The sequence below is a fragment of the Paramormyrops kingsleyae genome, chromosome 8 (assembly GCF_048594095.1).
Source record: "Paramormyrops kingsleyae isolate MSU_618 chromosome 8, PKINGS_0.4, whole genome shotgun sequence".
NCBI lineage: Eukaryota > Metazoa > Chordata > Actinopteri > Osteoglossiformes > Mormyridae > Paramormyrops > Paramormyrops kingsleyae.
In genome coordinates this window covers 34338719-34361218 of record NC_132804.1, presented here as the reverse complement: position 1 = coordinate 34361218, position 22500 = coordinate 34338719, and the positions used below count along the sequence as shown (strand labels likewise).

Below are 22500 nucleotides of genomic sequence, written 5' to 3'. Positions count from 1 at the left end.
TCACACTATGTATTATACTTTCTGCAACTCTGAACAGATCGCAGGGGAGAGCCTCTCAAAACAGATTTAAATACATAAAAGCTATATTTCACCGTAAATGAACATTAAAATGGATGTTTAGGATTTCCCAGTGAGTATTAAACTATTGTAATAAAATGACAACAAAAATATTTATTATTATTGTCACATTTAATCATTTTGAAAATATCAACCTTAGTCAGCGCTGAAAATTTAACTAATGTATGGAAAACATCAGATTACATTAACTCTTATGTATTGTTATCAATATAATAAAAAGTGCATAATACTTTCTATTAGTCATGCTTCTAATGCTCCTGTAAATCTGCATGAATAAGTACAATGAGGATTGTTTCCTCTATTTTATTTTATTTATTTTTTAATTAAAATCAGATGCAAACAAACAAGAAAAAGATACAAGAATAAGCTATTCATTTAAGCTTGACTGTTAAAGGTGCTTTAAAATTCATTTTATTAAAACATATTGTTATTATTATCAGCATCCCCATCAGTATTACCATTATTGTGATGATAAAAAATAATAATAACATACTTTAATAACTTCATCTTCTACTGGGAGCAGAAAGCACCCTTTGAACAGATGGTGAGCGACTCTGGTGAGTTGTCTTGTTGCTACATGAGGCATGCAGGATCCTCTTTCTTTCTGTCATCAGTTGGCGGTTTGCCCCATAGCAAAGACACATCTGTGTGCTCATCTTCATCATCTGACTGGGTGGGGGTCTCCTCCCCTTCCTCACTGATAGGGTCAATGGAGGCAGAGGAGATGGACAACATGGGGGGTCTGGACTCAGAACCTCCATGTACTCGCAGAGAGGTCCTTTCCTTGAAATTATCTTTGGTGTGTGTGTTATCTAAAGCAAACGAAAATGTGTACAATTATATCAATTATGATTTTGTGCCCAAGCATTACTTTCATCCACCCATCGGCCAATGGCGTATCCTTGTCAGAGTCACAGGGGGTGTCCTGGACTCCATCCTCAGACAGGATGCTCGTCCTAACATGTCATCAATTCAGAATGTCACTTCATAAAATGTACCAGTGCATACTGCTGCATTAAGGGCAAAAATATAATGAACAGAAATAAAAGTAAAATATTTCACAAAGTTCCTTTTGTGTTAAGTCTAATTTACTTGGAGCAGAGTTATGTTCAGGTCTGTAGGCTTGATATTTGGGAATGTGTAATTTAGAAGATAAACATCTATCTATGTGGGTCCATTTAAGAAAATAATGCTTTGTAATACATTGATGCAGGCTCTATCACACACCAAAAACTCTAAAACAGGCTGTATTATTCAGTCAAGATATCACATGTACTCTAATACCTACTCTGATATTGGAATTTCGAGGACAGTATGCAATTCTTTACTGTTAAAAAGACTTTGCTCCATGTTTGATTCTTTACATATTTTTGTTAATGGACGTTATCACATCTTCCATTGATTATTATTACAACATAGAAACTAATGAAGCAATTAAAATGTCTTTTAATTAATAAAGCTATACAGCCAGTGCCCCTTCTTCTTCAACCATTTTATTTTTGACTTCCTATTGTGTTCTGAATCGCATTCTTTGCTGAACAATGCAGCTGTTTCCAGTTTTCACTTATGAACGTAATAGCCTGACAGGCTCCTCTAGAACGGCTCTACCCACCATATATAACCGCTGCCATAGGATATCACTTTGGAATTCTATGTTTGATTTTTCCATAGACATAACTGTGGCTTCCAGTGACTTATGTTGTTCAAAAACTCCTGGAAGATGCAGGTGGTTTTTGGGAAACTGCACAGAAGCACATATTTTTGAGTAATTTGAGATAAGCATTCACATTGGTCCTACTGATCAGTAGTTTTTGGTGTTTTTATTATTTGTCTGCATTGCTCTTCAAGTTACTTAATCAAGACAGTACTCTTGGTGTAATTCACTACTGCTGAAAATATTTTTTCAGACCAAGTACGAGTACTGGTGCTCGCTTTTTGATACGAATTAGGGCTTGGCAGTGTCAAAAATAATATGTAATGTTTTAATTTAAAAATATTGGACCCTCCTTTCCACACACACACACACACAAAATATATATACACAAGCATGCAGCAGCAAGCAGGACACTTAAGATAGTTTTTCCGTGAAAAGTGAAGGCATGAAGAAAAACCTATGGATATTCCACTAAATAGCAGGTGTTAAAACGTGGAGAGAGGGGCAGGTGCTTAAGAGCAGTGCTGATCATCGTTTTTTTTTTAGTTTCTGTGAAAAACAATGGATTGGCAGGCTGACTGAAGCTGTCTAAATCAGTGGTTCACAAATTTTGCAACATGCAATAACATGTGTACCACATTACAACATTATGTTTGATCATCAAGAACAATATACTGGGCAAGAGCTCCTGTTAATTTCACTGCATGAGGGTTATTGTTTGACATTATCACTCTCTTTATTAGTGTTTGCTGCACGTTTGTCGCAGAGTGCTGCTGGTGGTAATTTCGCGATACTCTTTCTTATGTTTAGTTTGTAGATGTTTAATTAGATTGCTTGCATTGTATGAACTGATTTTTGTACTTCCTTGATATTTTAGCAAAGCAGAGTTTGCAGTCTGCTAAGCTTTGTTTTTTTTTTTATTAATCTTGACACATTGTATATATTCTGTGGTCCCTTTTATTTTGTTTGTTAATGATATTGCTGATACGTCAGAGATATCAGGTGGTATTGGTTTATAGGCAGGATGAGTACATGTACACTCACCTAAAGGATTATTAGGAACACCATACTAATATGTATGTTTGACCCCCTTTCGCCTTCAGAACTGCCTTAATTCTACGTGGCATTGATTCAACAAGGTGCTGAAAGCATTCTTTAGAAATGTTGGCCCATATTGATAGGATAGCATCTTGCAGTTGATGGAGATTTGTGGGATGCACATCCAGGGCACGAAGCTCCCGTTACACCACATCCCAAAGATGCTCTATTGGGTTGAGATCTGGCGACTGTGGGGGCCATTTTAGTACAGTGAACTCATGGTCATGTTCAAGAAACCAATTTGAAATGATTCGAGCTTTGTGACATGGTGCATTATCCTGCTGGAAGTAGCCATCAGAGGATGGGTCATGGTGGTCATAAAGGGATGGACATGGTCAGAAACAATGCTCAGGTAGGCCGTGGCATTTAAACGATGCCCAATTGGCACTAAGGGGCCTAAAGTGTGCCAAGAAAACATCCCCCACACCATTACACCACCACCACCAGCCTGCACAGTGGTAACAAAGCATGATGGATCCATGTTGTCATTCTGTTTACGCCAAATTCTGACTCTACCATTTGAATGTCTCAACAGAAATCGAGACTCATCAGACCAGGCAACATTTTCCCAGTCTTCAACTGTCCAATATTGGCGAGCTCGTGCAAATTGTAGCCTCTTTTTCCTATTTGTAGTGGAGATGAGTGGTACCCGGTGGGGACTTCTGCTGTTGTAGCCCATCCGCCTCAAGGTTGTGCGTGTTGTGGCTTCACAAATGCTTTGCTGCATACCTCGGTTGTAACGAGTGGTTATTTCAGTCAAAGTTGCTCTTCTATCAGCTTGAATCAGTCGGCCCATTCTCCTCTGACCTCTAGCATCAACAACGCATTTTCGCCCACAGGACTGCCGCATACTGGATGTTTTTCCCTTTGCAAATGGTTGTGCGTGAAAATCCCAGTAACTGAGCAGATTGTGAAATACTCAGACCGGCCCGTCTGGCACCAACAACCATGCCACGCTCAAAATTGCTTAAATCACCTTCCTTTCCCATTTTGACATTCAGTTTGGAGTTCAGGAGATTGTCTTGACCAGGACCACACCCCTAAATGCATTGAAGCAACTGCCATGTGATTGGTTGATTAGATAATTGCATTAATGAGAAATTAAACAGGTGTTCCTAATAATCCTTTAGGTGAGTGTATATGAGCACTGTATTGGACCTGATACTGATACTAGTATTGGTATCAATACATCCTTAGTAGGGCTGGATGATTGATCAATTTCTAATCTAAATCGTGATTTGAAACAATGTGATTAGCAAATCGCAAAAGCTAAAAAAGGATATGCATTATATAGCACATCTCACACAGGATTTAAGACTGTCCCAAGAATACTTTTGGAAATTCATGCCGTCCTCCTCACATGTCAGTCATGCTCACCAAACAGAAGTGGCCCAAAGTGACTGCGTATACACCACAAACGAAAAACACGTGAAACCCAAGGAAAACCTTACATTTGTGAAAAAATGATTCTGTGAATGATGAGCTGTAAGAGAATTACCTACCTATTAACTGGTCAGAGATTGTTTACAGAAAGGTCCTATTATTCAGCATCCAAGCAGGATTAGCTGTAGGATTCCTATTGTTTTTTGTCTTACTGGAATTGTTTTGTTTTTTTATTTTTATTACTTTGTTTCACTTAACACAGTCATAGCTTTTGTGATAATTGTTTTATGTTTGACTGTTCTCTGCTAATAAAAAAAAAGTAATAAATACATCTTGGATGCATCATATCTGTAAATTTTCATCCTTGCATTAGAATTCAGACTTGGTAATTTTTATAGTATCTCATATGGTCGGGCAGATTGGTGGCTCTTAGGCTAGGGATCTGTCCCAGTAATTGGAAGAATGCTGGTTTGAATCCCATAAATGGCAGGAGTGATCCTACTCTGTTGGGCACTTGAGCAGAGCTCTAAATCTGCGTTTTCTATGTCCTGGGTATGATGTTAATCTACATCCAGCCCTAATCTACATCCACCCCAATTTACAGGGAAATTTGGGATTGGCACTCCAGCCACTAGAAAACACTCACACTTGTCCATTCAGACTAGGGTGGTGCTGAGGTATCACCCACTGCTCGGCTGCAGTCAGGTTCTCATCCCTGAGGTGGTTTGTGATCGATGTGGCACTGCGCTGTAATCAGCATGTGCTCCTTACTTCTCATGTGGTAATGTTTAAAGCCATTACATGCTGAATACTGAACTGAAGCTTGACTGGAAAAAAATATATCACAAATCATATCACAATCACAATATCTGTCAGAAAAATCACGATTAGCCACAAACTTTTTCCCTTGGACAACATGGTTTTGACTGACGAAGCCTCAAATCCTTCGAATTAATCCCTTTTCTACAGATCACATCAGCAACTGTTCGGAAATAATAAAGAATCTGCTTACAACTTCTCTCTGATGCTCTCATTTTTATATCTCATTATTTGGAGTAAGTAATCTGTGGATAATAACTTTTTTCACACCTCTAGATTGCAAATATTGGTGTCTATTTTTTTCTCAGACTCATTCTATGTGTAAGTGCAACCCACCAAAACATCTATGGAAATAAATGGTAAAATGCAAATTTATGTTCACTGTACTGTATATACCAATGTAGGGCTATTATAGATAACACATAAGTACAGGGGAACCACAGCTCACCTGCCAAGGGGGAGGGCTGGTCACTCTCATCACCACCCGAACTGAGAAAGATGTCAAGAGCCTCCTGCTCAAACATATCCATGTGGTCCGTGAGCTCCAGGAAGTCCACGTTAACCTCCATAGAGGAAATGCTGTCAAGGGCTGCTAGTTGGAGTTTGATGTTAGGAGAAAAGAGAAACATCACCTCACATAATTTATCCAACTTCTTTGTCATGTTACTCTAATAGCTGAATGTATCTGTACTTGAATGTAAAATTAAATCTACTTTTAGTAATGGAAATTCACAGTGCTAGGAAAGCTAATGTTTGGTATTACAGAAATTGTCTAATTACATTTAACTTATTTAGGAAACACTTTCATCCAAAGTGACATACAAAGGAGAATGCAGTCAGCCAGTGCCTGGAGCATCTGGGAGTTAAGGGTCTTGCTTGAGGGCCCAATATTGATCTCACTTTGCTGCCCACAGAATTTGAATCAGTGATTTTTCAATCATGAGAACTGCGACCTCGCTAAGCCAAAAAAAAACTGTCCCCTAAAATTAGTTTACTTCTACTGGAACTTAAACCAAGCACCTTCTCTGTGTAAAGCAGGCACAACAACCATCACATTATAAAACCACTACATTACAGAACCAGGTGTCATTGGGTTTGCAAATGGCAGGACTATGGCCATAAGCATTCTAACAATGTAAGGGTCATTCATTTTGCTTTCATGTTTGAACTGTTAGACATTATTTCCATGTTTATGAGCCTAAAAACTTAATAATAAAAAGCATGGAGGAGGTGATTTAGCTCCTCTTCCTTGATTTTCTCTATTTCCTCTTCTGATAAGCCTGTCCTATTTTCAGACAGTCCTTAAAACTTTGGTTGCCCATTCTGTTGCTTTTTGTGTTTGTCTTGTTCAACTAAATTGAGTTGAGACTCACTTATGATTCCGTATCCTTTTGTAAAAGTTAACACCGTGCGTAGTTTTTTTCACTTGCCGAAAGTCTTCACAGGACTGTGAACTGGCCTTTGTCCACTTTACAAGGTGTTCTTTTCTCCATAAATATTAAAGGAAATCCTCCATTTAGCGTTTTTTTCTTTGTAGCAATTTATTTTTATAGTTTCCCTTAATTTTAAATTGCACTCTACATCTGGAATTTTAAGTAACGTTAGTTAAAATTTAAGATTATTATAGGACATTAATTTACTGCTGTGATTCACCTGCCTGGCACTATTAACAACCTTCCCAATCAATAAGCTCTAAGAATTCATCAGTTATCATTTATGTATGAGCTGGACATGTTTATCTTTCACTGAATTTAGGACAGATGCCTGTGCATAGTTGTCTTTGTGAATATGTATGTGTGCTTTTGTGTGTGAATACATGCAATGTATGTGTCCATAGCCATGAATCTAAAAAAGATGTACACTCACGCCTCCTGGGTTCGATCTGCAGGTGGCTGGAAGAAAGAATCGCTTCTAGGTCTTGCTGGAAGAGCTTGTCACAGAATTGCTGTCTCATATGTTGCTCTGAGCCAATGCTCAAGACCCTCTGGATGTGATCCGTCTCCACTAGTATGGAGGAGGACAGAAGAAAGACATCAGCTGGGGACTAAAAGCTTGGTGTTGTTGTGTATTTTTTTCCTACTTCATCTGTTGATGCACTGCTGTAATACAATCTGTATTATGGTAAAATCATGCTTATCAAAGTGTCATATTCGCCATTCATTCATTGTCTGCTCTTTATAGACATTAATCAGTATTTTCCTTTACAACTTTTCGGTGTAAAAGATGCTTCTCTTCCCGGAGGTGGACATTTCTGGTCCAGAAAGTAAAAATCCATACCAAAATTTTGTTCCGACCCACCAATTGAGTATGAAGAGTCACATAGTACTCAACTGGTTAGTTGAAACAAAAACTTGGTCTGGATTTTTACTGTCTGGACCTGAAATGTCCGTCTCTGTCTATTCCAATGTGATATATTTACCTTTAACACATTGACCATGTTCTCATAAAGAAGCACTTTTTCACTGAAGTTCTTCAGAATTAAACCTGTTGCTTAAGCATATAACTTCCTGAAATCTTTTTAACTGCCCCCCCCCCCCCCCATGGGGTGAAAGCAAGATTCATGCTCTGATTGGGATGAAATACTTATTTTCATTGTGGTGTTGGCCTGTGGCTTAAGTTAGCACTGATTGATAGGAAACAATATTTCAGGTCAAAAGGTTAACTGGTATCATCTGATACATGACTTTCTGTGCAGAACATGCTCTTAGATTGCAGAAGTGTCACAGTCCAAATGTCAACCTAAGGACTGTCATCCTAATTAAGATACACTGCTCAAAAAAATTAAAGGAACACTTTGAAAACACATCAGATCTCAATGGGAAAAAAATCATGCTGGATATCTATACTTATATGAACTAGGTAATGTGTAGATCGGGTAGACGGAGCTCGTTAGCCTTGGTAGGCAGTTCGTCTAGGAGAAGGAAAACTCTGATTTCAAACCACAGCGCCAGGTGTGCTGCACAGTCTCGATGCGCGACGACCCTGGGTTTCACGGACATGGGTTCCACGGACGTGACTCAGGCATTCAGCAACCATGCCCCTGCCAGGGTTACCAGCCCCGCTGCCTTGTGGGTATCTTCCGGGAGGAGAAAAGGCTATGGGAGTAAACCCAGACAGAAAATCTGGAGTGGAGCCCCTAAGGCGGCTGGCCAGTGCTCTGCGCCCCAGCCGGCAACTCCTGCAGCCAAGGTGGTGCCAAACGTATTGCTTTGCTTTCCTTTGGAATTCACCAGCAAGGCCGAGAGGGGGATACTAGTGTCTGGGCAGCCTAGTGTCTCTATACCCGCACCCAGGCTTGCGTCCTGGAGAGGTCACTCCAGTGCTGTCTTACAGCATCATACAACACGGAAGACAGCAGTTACGAGTTATAAGCCCATATCCCTCCGCGGTGGGAGGATCCATCGCGTTCCACTGGTCAACTACTGCCCACCTTAAGCTGGGCAGCCCCCGGCTAATAGGGTGTTGACCCGCCACGGTCTGCCTGCTTCTTTGGGTGCTTGGAGCTTAGAGATAAACTCGACAAGCAGACCGCAAATACTGCACCAGGCAAACAGAAGAAAAACGGCTGGGAAGTTGGAATGTCAGGACTATGTGTCCTGGCCTTACTGAGGACCTTTCTGGCATTGATGACTGCAGAAAGACCGCCGTCATCAACCGTGAGTTGAAGAAGCTCAACATTGACATCGCTGCCCTTCAGGAAACCAGACTCCCTGCAGACAGCAGCCTCAGAGAGAAGGACTACACCTTCTTCTGGCAGGGGAAGAGACCTGAGGAACCACGACAGCATGGCGTTGGCTTCGCTGTGAGCAACGCCCTTCTAACCTCAGTGGCACCTCCGGATGGCGGCACTGAAAGGATTCTGTCCCTCTGACTCTACTGTTACACTGGCCCTCTGAACATCCTGAGCATTTATGCTCCAACACTCTGATCTCCTGCAGAGATCAAGGATCAGTTCTACGAGGAACTCCATGCTGCCATTAGAAGAGTGCCTTCCTCAGAAGCCTTAGTCCTACTCTGTGATTTTAATGCAAGGGTGGGCAGTGACCTCGACTCCTGGCCCATGTGTCTAGGCCACTTCGGTGTTGGCAAAATGAATGAGAACGGTCAGAGGCTTCTTGAGCTTTGCTCCTACCATGACCTCTGCATTACAAACACGTTCTTCTCCACCAAGCCTCATCACCGAGTTTCATGGCGGCACCCCAGATCCCACCACTGGCACCAGCTAGACCTGGCTATCACACGCAGGACTATGCTGCGCAGTATCCTCGTCACCCGCAGCTATCATAGTGCTGACTGCGATACAGACCACTCCTTGGTCGGCAGCAAACTGCGACTTCAGCCCAAGCGTGATTATCGCACAAGGCAGAAAGGGCGGCCACAAATCAACGTAACTAGAACCTTTGTTCCCGATCTATGCACCAAGTTTGCAGAATCCATCACGCAAACCCTTCTGGAACCCCCAACAGGCAGCATAGAGGAAAAGTGGAGTTTCATTCGGGATACTATATACCATCAAGCCATGGCCACATTTGGCGAGAAGGAGAGAAGAAACCCCGACTGGTTCGAGGCAAAATTCACAGAGATTGAGCCTGCAATAGAAGCCAAGCGAGCAGCGCTCATCAAGCACAAGAACAACCCCTTAGAGGGCACTCTAGCTACACTAAGGAAGGCTAGGTGCGAAGCTCAACGCGTGGCCCGCCGCTGCGCCAACGAGTATTGGCTGAACCTCTGCCTGAGTATCCAGCAAGCTGCTGACAGCGGCAACGCCCGTGGCATGTTCGAAGGCATGAAGAAGGCTGTCGGCCCGTCTGCCACCAAGGTCGCGCCACTGAAGTCATCAACCGCCGACATTATCACGGACAGATCCAAACAGATGGAACGATGGGCCGAGCATTACCAGGAACTCTACTCCCAGTCGTCACCGAAGATGCTCTGCAGCACATCCAGGCCCTGCCAGTCTTAGTGGAGCTTGATGCCTTACCTACCCCAGAGGAGCTCAGCAAAGCCATAGACTCCCTAGCCTCCGGAAAAGCTCCAGGCAAAGACGGCATACCCTCCGAGGTGTACAAGGCCGGCAAGTCTACCACTTTGCTCACCCGTCTGCATGAACTGCTCTGTCAATGCTGGAACGAGGGCACCATCCCTCAGGACATGCGCGACGCCAACATCGTCACCATTTATAAAAACAAAGGCGACCGCAGCGACTGTAACAACTACAGGGGCATTTCTCTCCTGAGCATCGCTGGAAAGGCTTTCGCCAGAGTGGTTCTCAACAGGCTTCAAATGCTCGCCGCGCGAGTTTACCCAGAGTCACAATGTGGCTTTAGAGCTGGGAGATCGACAGCGGACATAATTTTCACAATGCGACAACTGCAGGAGAAGTGCCGAGAGCAGCATCAGCCGCTTTACGTCGCATTTATCGACCTGACCAAAGCCTTTGACCTTGTCAGCAGAAAGGGGCTCTTCGTACTGCTCTCCAAGATTGGATGCCCCCCGAAGCTACTCAAGATGATCACATCTTTTCACGAGGGCATGCAGAGCACAATACAATACGACAGCTCTTCATCAGACCCCTTCCCAATTAACAACGGGGTAAAACAGGGCTGCGTCCTTGCTCCCACACTCTTCGGCATTTTCTTCTCTTTACTATTCTCTTACGCTTTAGACTCCTGCGACGACGGCGTCTACCTCCACACAAGAACAGACGGGAAGCTTTTCAATCTAGCCCGTCTGCGTGCCAAGACCAAGGTGCGTCACATACTCCAGCAATTGCTGTTCGCCGATGACGCCGCGCTAGCAACCCACACTGAGGAAGCCCTCCAGCGACTCATTAACCGCTTCGCTCATGCTAGCAGTGCTTTCGGCCTTACCATCAGCCTCAAGAAGACCAACATTATGAGTCAGGATGTCAGCAGCACCCCCAGCATCTGCATTGGTGACCACACTCTGGAGGTAGTGGAGGAGTTCATCTATCTGGGTTCCACCATTTGCAGCAACCTATCACTTAATACTGAAATCGACAAGCGGATCGGCAAGGCCGCTGGAACAATAGCACGCCTCACCAAACGGGTGTGGGAGAACACCATGCTGACCATCAACACCAAGATCCGTATTTACCAGGCTTGCGTCCTCAGCATCCTCTTGTACGCCAGCGAGACATGGACCCTGTACGCCCGCCATGAACACAGGCTCAATACGTTCCATCTCCGCTGCCTGCGAAGGATACTGGGGATCACATGGCAGGACCACATTTCCAACACGGTTGTCCTGGAAAAGTCTGGCATCCTCAGCATGTATGCTCTGCTCACTCAGCGCCGCCTTCGCTGGCTCGGCCATGTTCATCGCATGGACGATGGACGGCTCCCCAAAGACATCCTCTACGGAGAACTGGACTCTGGCGTCAGACCAGTGGGGAGGCCAGCACTGCGCTATAAAGACGTCTGCAAGCGTGACATGGAAGCCTGCGACATCAGCCCCACAACATGGGAAGCTGCAGCAGCAGATCGCAGTGGGTGGAGGCGAACCATCAAGGCGGGTGTAAACAGCTACGAACAAAAGCGACACCTACAGTGGGCAGAGAGGAGAGAACGCAGAAAAAATGTGGAGAAATCCTCAGTGAAACCAGACACCGTCTTCATCTGCCAAAACTGCACCAGGAGCTGTACATCCAGAATTGGGATCTACAGTCACCAAAGACGCTGCAATCAAGCCATGGAGTAACCTATCCGGACGCAGAATTCCATAGTCTTCCGAGACGGAGGACGCCAACGCCAAATGTGTTTGGAATGAAAGGATGCCACATTGTTTGATGGAAATAAAAATGATCAACCTACAAAGGGCTGAATTCAAAGACACTCCGAAAATCAAGCTAGTTCATTTTTATGAAATTTCATTGCAGCAACTCAAAATCGTACTCAGTAGTTTGTATGGCCCCCACGTGCTTGTATGCATGCCTGACGATGTCGGGGCATGCTCCTAATGAGATGATGGATGGTGTACTGGGGGATCTCCTCCCAGATCTGGACCAGGGCATCACTGAGCTCCTGGACAGTCTAAGGTGCAACCTGGCGCCGTCGGATGGACTGAAACATAATGTCCCAGAGGTGTTCTGTTGGATTTAGGTCAGGCGAGCGTGGGGGCCAGTCAATGCTATTAGTTCCTTCATCCTACAGGAACTGCCTGCATACTCTTGCCACATGAGGCCGGGCATTGTCGTGCACCAGGAGGAACCCAGGACCCACTGCACCAGCGTAGGGTCTGACAATGGGTCCATGGATTTCATTCCGATACCCAATGGCAGTCAAGGTGCTGTTGTCTAGCCTGTAGAGGTCTGTGTGTCCCTCCATGGATATGCCTCCCCTGACCATCACTGACCCACCACCAAACCGGTCATGCTGAATAATGTTACAGGCAGCATAACGTTCTCCACGGCTTTTCAGACCCTTTCACATCTGTCACATGTTCTCAGTGTGAACCTGCTCTCATCTGTGAAAAGCACAGGGTGACAGTGGCGGATCTGCCAATTCTGGTATTCTACGGCAAATGCCAATCGAGGTCCACAGTGCCGCGCAGTGAGCACAGGGTTCACTAGAGGACATCAGACCCTCAAGACACCTTCATGAAGTTTGTTTCTGATTGTTTGGTCAGAGACATTCGCACCAATGGCCTGCTGGAGGTCATTTTCTAGGGCTCTGGCAGTGCTCCTCCTTGCTCAAAGGAGCAGATACTGGTCCTGCTGATGGGTTAAGGACCTTCTACGGCCCTGTCCATCTCTCCTAGAGTAACTGCCTGTCTCCTCGAATCACCTCCATGCCCTAGTGAAAAAACAGTCAGAAAAGATGAGGAGGGAAAAATGTCGGTGGCCTCCACCTGTTAAACCTTTCCGGTTTTGGGGGTCGTCTCATTGTTGCCCCTCTAGTGTACCTGTTGTTAATTTCATTAACACCAAAGCAGCTGAAACTGATTAACAACCCCCTCTGCTACTTGATGACCACGTCAATATCCCAGAAGTTTAACTGACTTGATGCTATACTCTGATTAAAAAGTGTTCCTTTAATTTTTTTGAGCAGTGTATAAAGATTTAGATTTAAGATTTACATTTACCTTATGGTACTGTACCTTCAGCTTTGAAGTTATAAATGTAGGAGTGGTTTTTAGGAAAATAGGCTTGATCTTATGCTTCATTGTTAATGAATTCCTTGTAATTGACGTCATCTATGTGTTTTTCAATTTTTTTTTCTAAGAATGCATTAGAAAGAGGGTGTTGTTTATTTAACCTGAAATTCTGCAGTTTTACAGGTTATTGCTTTAGTCACTGTTTTCCCAGGTAGTAGTGAAGCATCAGTATTATGGAAAGTGAAGTCCCTCCTTCGCTGTCTCGCTTTATACATAGAGAATTATAACATCAGATGTTGTACTGAGGAATTTAACTTGTGACCAAGAGGTAATATAATCAAGTCCCAGAGGAAATCACTTAAAGTACCTCAATTCACATGTATTTCCAATCAAAACTGTACATGTTTATGTTTATAGATATGTATCAATTGTATAAAGATTTATACAAAAATTCATTGTAAGATATGGTGAGTTAGGTGACTTGGGGGTTTAATGACTATGTTGCTCATGATGAGTATGCGCTCTGCAATGGACTGGTTTATGATCTTCATGCTCAAGATAAAGTTCAAATGAAGTCTTGACAAAACATAAATCCAATGGTTTTATTTTTAATGAGTTAAAAGCAAGACACCATACATGTCTTACATAAAAGTATAGTGGCTGTGTGAGAATATGTTCCACATTTATATAATTGGATGGATTTTCCATAGACTCAATAAGTGTGTTTTAGAAGTAAGCAGAGAGAGGTAGAAAAAGGGTGACATCGTTTTCAGGCTGACTAACCTGAATTCCTGTATATTTGGGTGCAATACATGCTACACTTAAAAACAACAAACACTCAGTGATGAAAACTCACATTGATGAAAGATGTCTCTATTTAATCGCCTACTTACACTCCCACACACATGCATTGCAAGCCACAGACTGCACCCAATTAAAAAGCAAGATAAGAAAAGAAAATGAAAATCAAATAAATAATCATCTTTAAGTCATTATGTCTGCAAAGTTCTGTGTGTATTTTCTGTTTGTCAAAAAAGGGGAGAGTTTCACTAGGGGTGGAGGTTTTGATGAAGGGGGCTCATACATACTGTGTTTCTCCAAGCAAATGCATAGCTGACCATCTATCTCGACAAGATTTGAAATAAAGAATAGATTCACCTCAGCTGTGCTAGGAGCACAGCCTTTAAAGTCACTCTTGTTGAATCCATATAAGGAGTCAAGGAGTATTTATTTTTTAATTTAATTATAATTTGCTTGCCTTTTGCCCAAAGCAATACTTATACCGTTTTTCACATTATTTTTTATGAGTGGCCTCATAATAAATTTAGAAGAAAAGTGGTTCTTGAACTAAATTTTCATAATTTATGACCATTGAACAAAGTTATTAATTAGTAATCTGCTAATGAAAGTGGTCATTAAACTGATGTGAAAGATAATGTTGCCTGGTGGTGATATTGACTAAACTATATTAATAGCACAAACTTTAGAATTAAACTGTTTTCCCTAATTGTAGTGGGTCTTTTGAGTCATGGCCCTTGGTCTTTTCCTCTTTGTCCACAAAGCAATGATATAATCGTGCAATGGAGAAGCAAATGTACTTATATTTCATAACACAAGAACGTTCTCATGTTCTGAGGGGCTGAAATCCAGGACCTTCTACATGTAAAGCAGATGCGATAACCACTACACTACACAAAGAACACATATCTACAGCCATAATAGTTTGGTATTTGCCCATGATTAGAAATACCAGGGATTAAAATGGACCGGAACGGTCCTCAACAACGTTCTGGCACCTTCATTTAACAAATAAATCTGACTGACAGTTTCAAACATAATAATGTCAAGCCAGTTTATTTTTGGCGTGCTGTAGCCTGGTGTTCCTTCTAGCTGATGCCATTGAGGTTTCTCACTTAATAAATCAGAAAGTCATGTGACCCCAAGCCCCCCCATCCCATCCCTCTCCTTCAGTGGTTCATGCCTGCAGATAAACTTGTGACTGCAGTACTAGCACAGGCGGGGGGTGATTTTAGCTCTACCCTTGGTCCGGCTGCCAGTAAGCAGTTATCTTCTCCTTTCATCCCATGAAGTTTACAAGCCTCATCATTGGAGATTTTTGAAAGCTTTCTTACAGCTGTATTGTGGATGAGTAAAAATGGAGACATTTGAAAACGTCGACTTTAAAAGTGCGCTAATTGTTCCATACTCATCACATGCCCCATCCATGATTTGATCCACCCTCTCATTGTCTGATTGGTTACCTGGGGCTTTTCTCAATATGCATAGTTGACCGTACTTGCGTTCTCGAGTACCCGTTTTGCATCATCTTCCATTGCTGAAGGCCAGTTCCAATACTCAAGAACAGAAGTACACAGTATGGTAAAAAAATCCCCAGATGTCATTCTTTCCTACCCTGAATATCAAGGATACATCATTTGCATCCTTGCCAAACAAGACTAATCCCATGATTCATTGAACCCAATCTTTGCATTCTTGGTATTGAGAAACATTCCCAGGTAAGTGGTCACCCTACATGGAAGTAATATATTTGCGCAAAAAAAAAATAATTTACAGATCACTGTGTCGATGCACTGCTACGTACATTGCAACGTCATATAAGTTTTTGCTCGTTATAGTGAGTATGGAAATACTTTCGTAAATGATGTGAAAACACCTGTGTGGACAGAGATTAGTTTTCGCTTGAAGACTCCATTATTAAATGAAAACATAGTGATGTGGATATAGCCTGAGTCAAACTGGGAGTTCTTTTGAGGTGTCATTTTTCCCACTGTACAGCTACAATGGATCTTAAGGGTTCTCCCACCTTCCAAATCCCACTTTATTGCTTGGAAATGACAATACCCTTGACCATTGATTGTTAACTGTCACCAATGAAGCGTGACACTATCATTCATGTTGTCACGCCTCGGTGGGCGGGGCCACGTGACTAAGCCTCTTTACGATCGTCTATTTAACCAGCACTCTGACTAACCACTGTTGCGAAGTATCGTTGCCCTCATGCGCCCTACTAAGCAATCTTCCTCTCTTGTCTTTTGTGCCACGTCATCTGCCCTGCCTGCCCGCTTCGTCTTCATGATCCCTGGCCTGCTTCATCTGTGTTCCCTGGTGTGCCCGTCTTCCCGTCCCGTGCCTCCTCGTAGGATTGATCTCTCCGGCTCACGACCCTCTGCCTGACTTCTCGACCGTTGCTCGTTTCATGCCCCTTTGGACTTGTCTATTGTTCTGTGTCCCAATAAACCTCTGGGTCTCCTGCGTCTGGGTTCAGCCTGCTCTGTTCTTCCCGGACGTGACACATGTGAGGATGGGCAGACAGAAAAAGCTAAATGAGAAGGAGGTTGCTGAACTAGTGTGCTGACTAGACCAATCGATCAGCTAGAAAAAAAATTGGCTAATTTTTAAGCATTTTATTGCAATCGGCATTGACCTTTTAATCAGACTGCATGACCAATATAGGGGTGGTTGTGTACGGCTGCGCATGGCTGTGTGACTGACATGTGTGGTTTGTCAGCACTTTCAGTAGTGAACCTGCATGACAATCACACAGTTCAAAATTCCTCCTGCTTACATCAGTATAATTTGAAGAATAACTTCACCACAAAGCTGAAATGATTTCAATGTGCGTTTTAAACAGAGTAGCCTGGGGGCTTCATTGGGCAAAGCAGGTCTTTATGTCTTTATGCAAATCTGTAATGGACTGACACTGGGATGCTCAGTTCTTTGATGAATAGAAGACGACTTACATATACATTCTTTATTGATTAATATAGAACTCAGTTAATGAACTTATTAATATTTGTCACCACAAATACTACATATTTGGTGATTGTATGAATAATATGTATTATAATTTAATCTCTAATAATAATAATGACAATGAAAACTAGATTTACAGAGCAAATATATGGGGTGCACACCCCAAGCGGGCCAGAACCCATAAGGTTCTACTACTACTACTACTACTACTACTACTAATAATAATAATAATAATAATAATAACAATACTGGAAGAAAGCTAAAATAAGAGTCGCCTTTTAAGCTCTAGAGCTCCAAGTGTCTAGTGCTCATTTTCATGTACAAAATACAGTATATTCTGTGCCACAAAAAGCATTTAATGACAACATCAGGTAATGCCTCGCTACATTTTGTCCGTAGAAAGGCAAACTCCAGCTACATTTTGCCCACAAAAGCATAAACACCTCACTTCCATTCGTGCACAGGAATCAAAAGGAATGAGACTGCAACTCCAGGGCTTGAACACTCCCACTGTGCTTTCACAGACCAATCAATGCCCGATATAATTTGCATACTGGAATCCTTCAAATATTCAATCTTGCAATCTATCTTTCAATCTATCTTGCAATTAATCCTTCAATTAATCTTACAAAATAGCATTCATTAAATGTGTTAGTAAATAATGAAATATACATTGAAATAAGTTTTGCAATAATAAATTGAATTATTTATGGACATATTTAATTATTGATGTATTTATTGGACAATACGCTGATGCATGTAGAGATATGTCACAAAAAATCCTCCATATTTTCATTCTTATCTTTTTACCTTTTGTCTGAGCAAGCACTATTAGTATATTCTTATGTGCATTTAACTGCTGGATCTTCTCTCTCCCTCATTTCCCTCCTGTGTGTATAAAGAGCTCACCAGGATGTCCAGCGCCACCCACTCTGTCTGGGGGGAGGGCTATGAGAGCCAGGCATCATGTCATATCCTTCTCCTGGCTCACGTTATTAAATGCCCCAATACCCCTCCCTCACATCAACAGAATGACTCCATACATAATTAAACCCAAAATAAACATTTCCTGTTTTGTCATAAAATGGTCAAATAGAAATGAATGTTTATCAATCACCCCCAACATCTGTATTAAACACAGTAATGTAGTAATGGACAAAATGATGCTTCATGAACCATTTACTGTATTTCTGACCCCACTAGATGGTGCTCTAGGTTTGCTTTGGGCATGCTTTGTGGCATTTTTTTAAACATAGAGCACCATCTAGTGGGGTCCAAAGAAACAGTAAATGGTTCATGAAGTGTCATTTTGTCCATCACTACAGTAATGCAAATTTATTTAAATACTGTTTCGGGGGTTGATGATCTGCAAAACTATGAAGTCATTACTGACAGAAAGTTGTACTTTTGTGACTGCGAGATTTTAATAGCTAATTCCAATGTGCTGCAAGTTCTCAGCCAGAATGACCTCAGTCATGACCTCATCATCTATGACCTGAGCTCATTGGTGTACTGCAACTAAGCCAGTTCTTAAGCTGGCCTTCCTTTCTGATTAGCAATATCAGCATTGTTATTTGCATAGATTTGTCTGATTCTGAAATCCTGGATTTTTAATCATCATGGGTTAGCTTTTCAGAGCACATTCCTTTATCATGTTGGCTAATATAAAGCAGCTCCACTAGTTTGCTTAAAACTATCATCTATGGATATCTGGTGGTGCTGTTTTATTACTCAGTTGCTGTTAGAGCTCACCATTTTCCTCTGAACTTTTCACAATACGTAGCAATATGTCATATTCACAGTCTAGTTTATATTGCCAAAATGTCCAATATACAGAAATGATCCTTTATCTGAGCAGTGTTTATACTCTTCAGAATACCGACAGTATGCTGACACTAAAGCCAAAGCTATTCATGTGTGGAAGCATAACACCACAGCATCACTGTGTCACTGTCACAATTATGCTGGAATCGAAGATTTTAGTAGCAGCTCTCTGTCATTATAATAGCAGAATTAGTGAGCCAGGAAAAAATACTAATCATTACTATTAATAAGCATATCTTTTTGAGGATGTTAAGGGATTTAAATTGAATGATATACTGTATACCTACATTTCAGAAATGCTACCATGGAATAAGTATTAACCCAAGTGCTTGCAAAGTAATAGGAGAAATGATATAGTTCAGCTTAATACTTGGAAGTTAATTTATTTGCCATGAATTAAGTTTATGATATTGAATGAAATGTGTGACCATGCCCCAGTCAGTGAAAGTGTGTTCCCTACCCCTAGTCCCCAGAAGGTTAAAGCTTACAATAAGTTACTCAAACTTCCATAATTGATGCAACATTGTAGCGCTTAGTAGGACCTAGCAGAAGTCTTTAACATTTTCTCATGGAAAGCTAAGTTAAGTAAATTCCTTATTAGATTTGTAGTACAGTCGTCCCTCGCCACTTCGCGCTTTCACGGCTTCACTCTATCGCGGTTTTTTGTATATTCATGAAAAAGTTGATCGAGACTTGAAAATGATACATCGCTACACATCTGAAGCATCTTTGCTCTTCGTAATTAAATATACAGTAATAATTAACAATATGATATCTATAACATCTAATATTTCTAATTTTCTATTCTTTTTTCTAATATATTGGGTAATATGAGTGTAATTGTCATGACCTGCCTGTACAATCCTCTTGGGTGCCACGCCCCCTTATTAACCACATGTGCTACCCCGATTGTGACCAGCTGTTTTCTGTCAGTTTGTCCGGTGTATTTAAGTCCACGTCAGAGTCTGTAGCCCCTGGTCTGTCATTGATGTTTTGATGTTATATGTTCCTGTGTCCTGCATTTGGAGTGATTCCAAATAAACCCTTCGACCCTGATTCCTCGTCTCCCCGCTCCTGCTACCGTGTCCAACAATCATAAAGTAATGGTGACTAAAGGCTGTTATTTCATGTCTAGAGTGCTCTAATAATGTTAAAAACTGTATGTAGAAGGTTGTAAACAGGTTTCCTATGCTCTAACTACGAAAATATTCGATTTATAAATAAAGAATCCTACTTTGTGGAAATTCACTTATCGCGGTTGAGTCTGGAACTGATTAACTGCGATAAACGAGGGCCGACTGTATTAGCATTCCATGTCTGCTGAATTGTTCTGTAAACATTCAGCGGGTGTCACAATGCAGTAACGTTCACTCATAATTCACTGCTGCACATTCTTAGTTACACAGTATGAATCTCGGAATAAATATCAGACATTGTTTTGCCTTGTAAGTGATAAAAAATCATTTCATCAGTTCACCAAATATTTTTCTTGTATTCAGTGACTCTTCATCTGGTTTCATATTTCACAAAGTATAAGTCCAAATATTTCATGAAATGCAGACACAAAATTATTTTGTGAGTTTGACCCCATGACCTCATACTCATTCTCTTGTGCCTCTATATCCCAATCTTGCTTCATGTCCAACAAGAAGGACAGGGGTACATTTAGTAAACTTTCAGGAAATAATAAAATCTGGTTGGAAAAACTACACTCATATATTAGAAGAAAATGCTCCACTGTTTACTTACTGAATGTGGCTAAAAATGTTCCTTGCGAAACTTATATCTCCATGTCAGCAAATAAGATAGAACTGCCCTTGTAAGGACATCACTTGACCATTTTTCAAAAATAGTGTCATGACCTGTGCGTCCAGTCCTCATGTATGCCATGCCCTCCTAATTAACCCCGTGTCAATTCCCATCGTATCAGCTGCCTTGCATTTATTCTGAGGTCATGTCCTGTATTTAGTCCACATTCAAGTCTGTTTCCCTAGGTCTGTCATTGACGTTTGTGGAAGTCTGTGCCCTGTCTGTCCGTCTGCCCTCAATAAATCCCTTTGCCTTGGATTTACGGCTCCCGGACTCTGCTTCACTGCGCCCTGCTCGTTCGCCCTTCTCCCGATTTCCAACAAATAGTAGCCTCATCATCATTATCCATGACTAACTCCTTGAAATTTTGCAGTAATCCCCTAGGAAACCTGAGTGCATCAGGGTGTAATAGCAAACAATATCCCATTGGGGACACCAAGCAACAAGAAACTAAAGAGAATACAGCTGACAAATGTATCTGGACACACCTTTCCCTCTCTTGCTAATGGCAGGCTATAGTATAGATGCACCTTCAGGTAGACATATACTACACTGTACATGTCCCAGTGAGACAAGCAGTGCTGATATAGCTCTTGACGCATTTATTTTCCGAAAGAGATTAAGTCATGATGTCCATATAAGGAATATAAGAAAGATCACAGGCTGTAATTTCATCATACTGAACTTTAAACACATGGGACCAGGAAAAACAAACACAAAAACACATGTACTGTGATAATTTCGCAGGTATGTAATCTGTGGTAATAAAACTCCAGTTTATGTGTATTGATGTAAAAGCATATTTAGCTAGTCCAACCTAAAATAATAGTTAAAATCCAGTTTTAAATTTTGCGTACAAGAAAGAGTAACGCCAAGAAAAAATTAAAATGCTTTACATAGAAAAACAAGGATTTTGTTCTTCACTTTGCATATAGTTAAATAATTTCATGTAGTTACGAAGCAGACAAAATAGTTTTGAAACTACAGAGAATAGTCTACAGGTTCACAGGTGCATAATATCCCTGGATAACTTTCGTCGGAATGACAAAGTGAGATGGATGTGACTTTTGCTGACGGAGCTGGGAGCTCTGCGTCTCCGTGGTTACTCACATGGCTTGAGCTCGTGGTGGAGGTCAGAGCCTGTGGAGGTCGTCATAGCTCCTTGTCCCGATTCAGACTAGCTGTACTGTGTGGGGGTTCTGGGACTCTTGGGCTCTTCCCCCTCCTCTCCAGGTCAGAGTAGGACAGGGATCCAGAGCGGAGGCACGGCTGGAGACGCCCTGCAGATGCTTGCGCCCCCTTTCACAAGCCTGCCTGTCCTGCTGCTGATCATGACCTACTGCAACAGAAGGAGATTTTGAGGGGAGGGGCTCCAGCTCTGTGGCCTGTACCAAGTGCAGCCTTGCACGGGGAGGAACTTTGGGGGGGGGGGGGGGTTAGAAGTTCATAAATAGCAATGACCAGTGGGTCAAATGTTCTACTCTCTGCAGCACAGCGGAAGCAGTTTGCATAGAGTTCATGCCTATACAGCTGTACACATGGGTTACATCAAACCTATGAACACTGTGTGTAACAGTGTGGCTATTCATATAAACTGCCCATTCAATGTGACTTTCTCACAGTAGTCATTAAGCAAGAAGCACAGAGACAATAATCTGTTTTGTGTGCCTGTTCCTGCCAAAAGAAACACTATTTGAATTGTTTGTTTAAGGCACAAAGTTACCCAAATCATCATCCAAGCAAAAAGTGATTGGCCCCATAATTGTAATCACTGGCTTCAGCACCTTTTGTAGCAATAACTGACTAATGCTTCCTTTGATTTGATATCAGTTTTTCACTGACTGCAGCACCACTTAAATTTCGATGTATGGTTAGGACTCATTTGAAGTCCTGCCACAGCATCGCTATGGGGTTCAACTTTAATCTTATTTCGTTCACCCATTCAG

General features: G+C 41.9%; 1 protein-coding gene across 6 annotated transcripts in view; it reads right to left on the bottom strand.

Moving 5' to 3' along the window:
• Positions 1 to 170: 170 nt before the first annotated feature.
• LOC111857228 (dysbindin-like) overlaps positions 171 to 22500 on the bottom strand; it is a 29899-nt gene continuing 7569 nt past the window's right edge. For 3 of the 6 annotated variants that reach the window (XM_023837853.2, XM_023837852.2, XM_023837851.2), the window contains 4 exons: positions 21665 to 21893; positions 6899 to 7036; positions 5481 to 5624; positions 171 to 890 (listed from right to left, as the gene is read on the bottom strand). In XM_023837853.2, the coding sequence (XP_023693621.1) occupies positions 652 to 890; positions 5481 to 5624; positions 6899 to 7036; positions 21665 to 21710 (567 nt within the window). In that variant the 5' untranslated portion in view covers positions 21711 to 21893 and the 3' untranslated portion in view covers positions 171 to 651. The remainder of the gene's footprint in view (positions 891 to 5480; positions 5625 to 6898; positions 7037 to 21664; positions 21894 to 22500) is intronic. The other 3 variants (XM_023837854.2, XM_023837855.2, XM_023837856.2) reach the window with 3 other exon arrangements.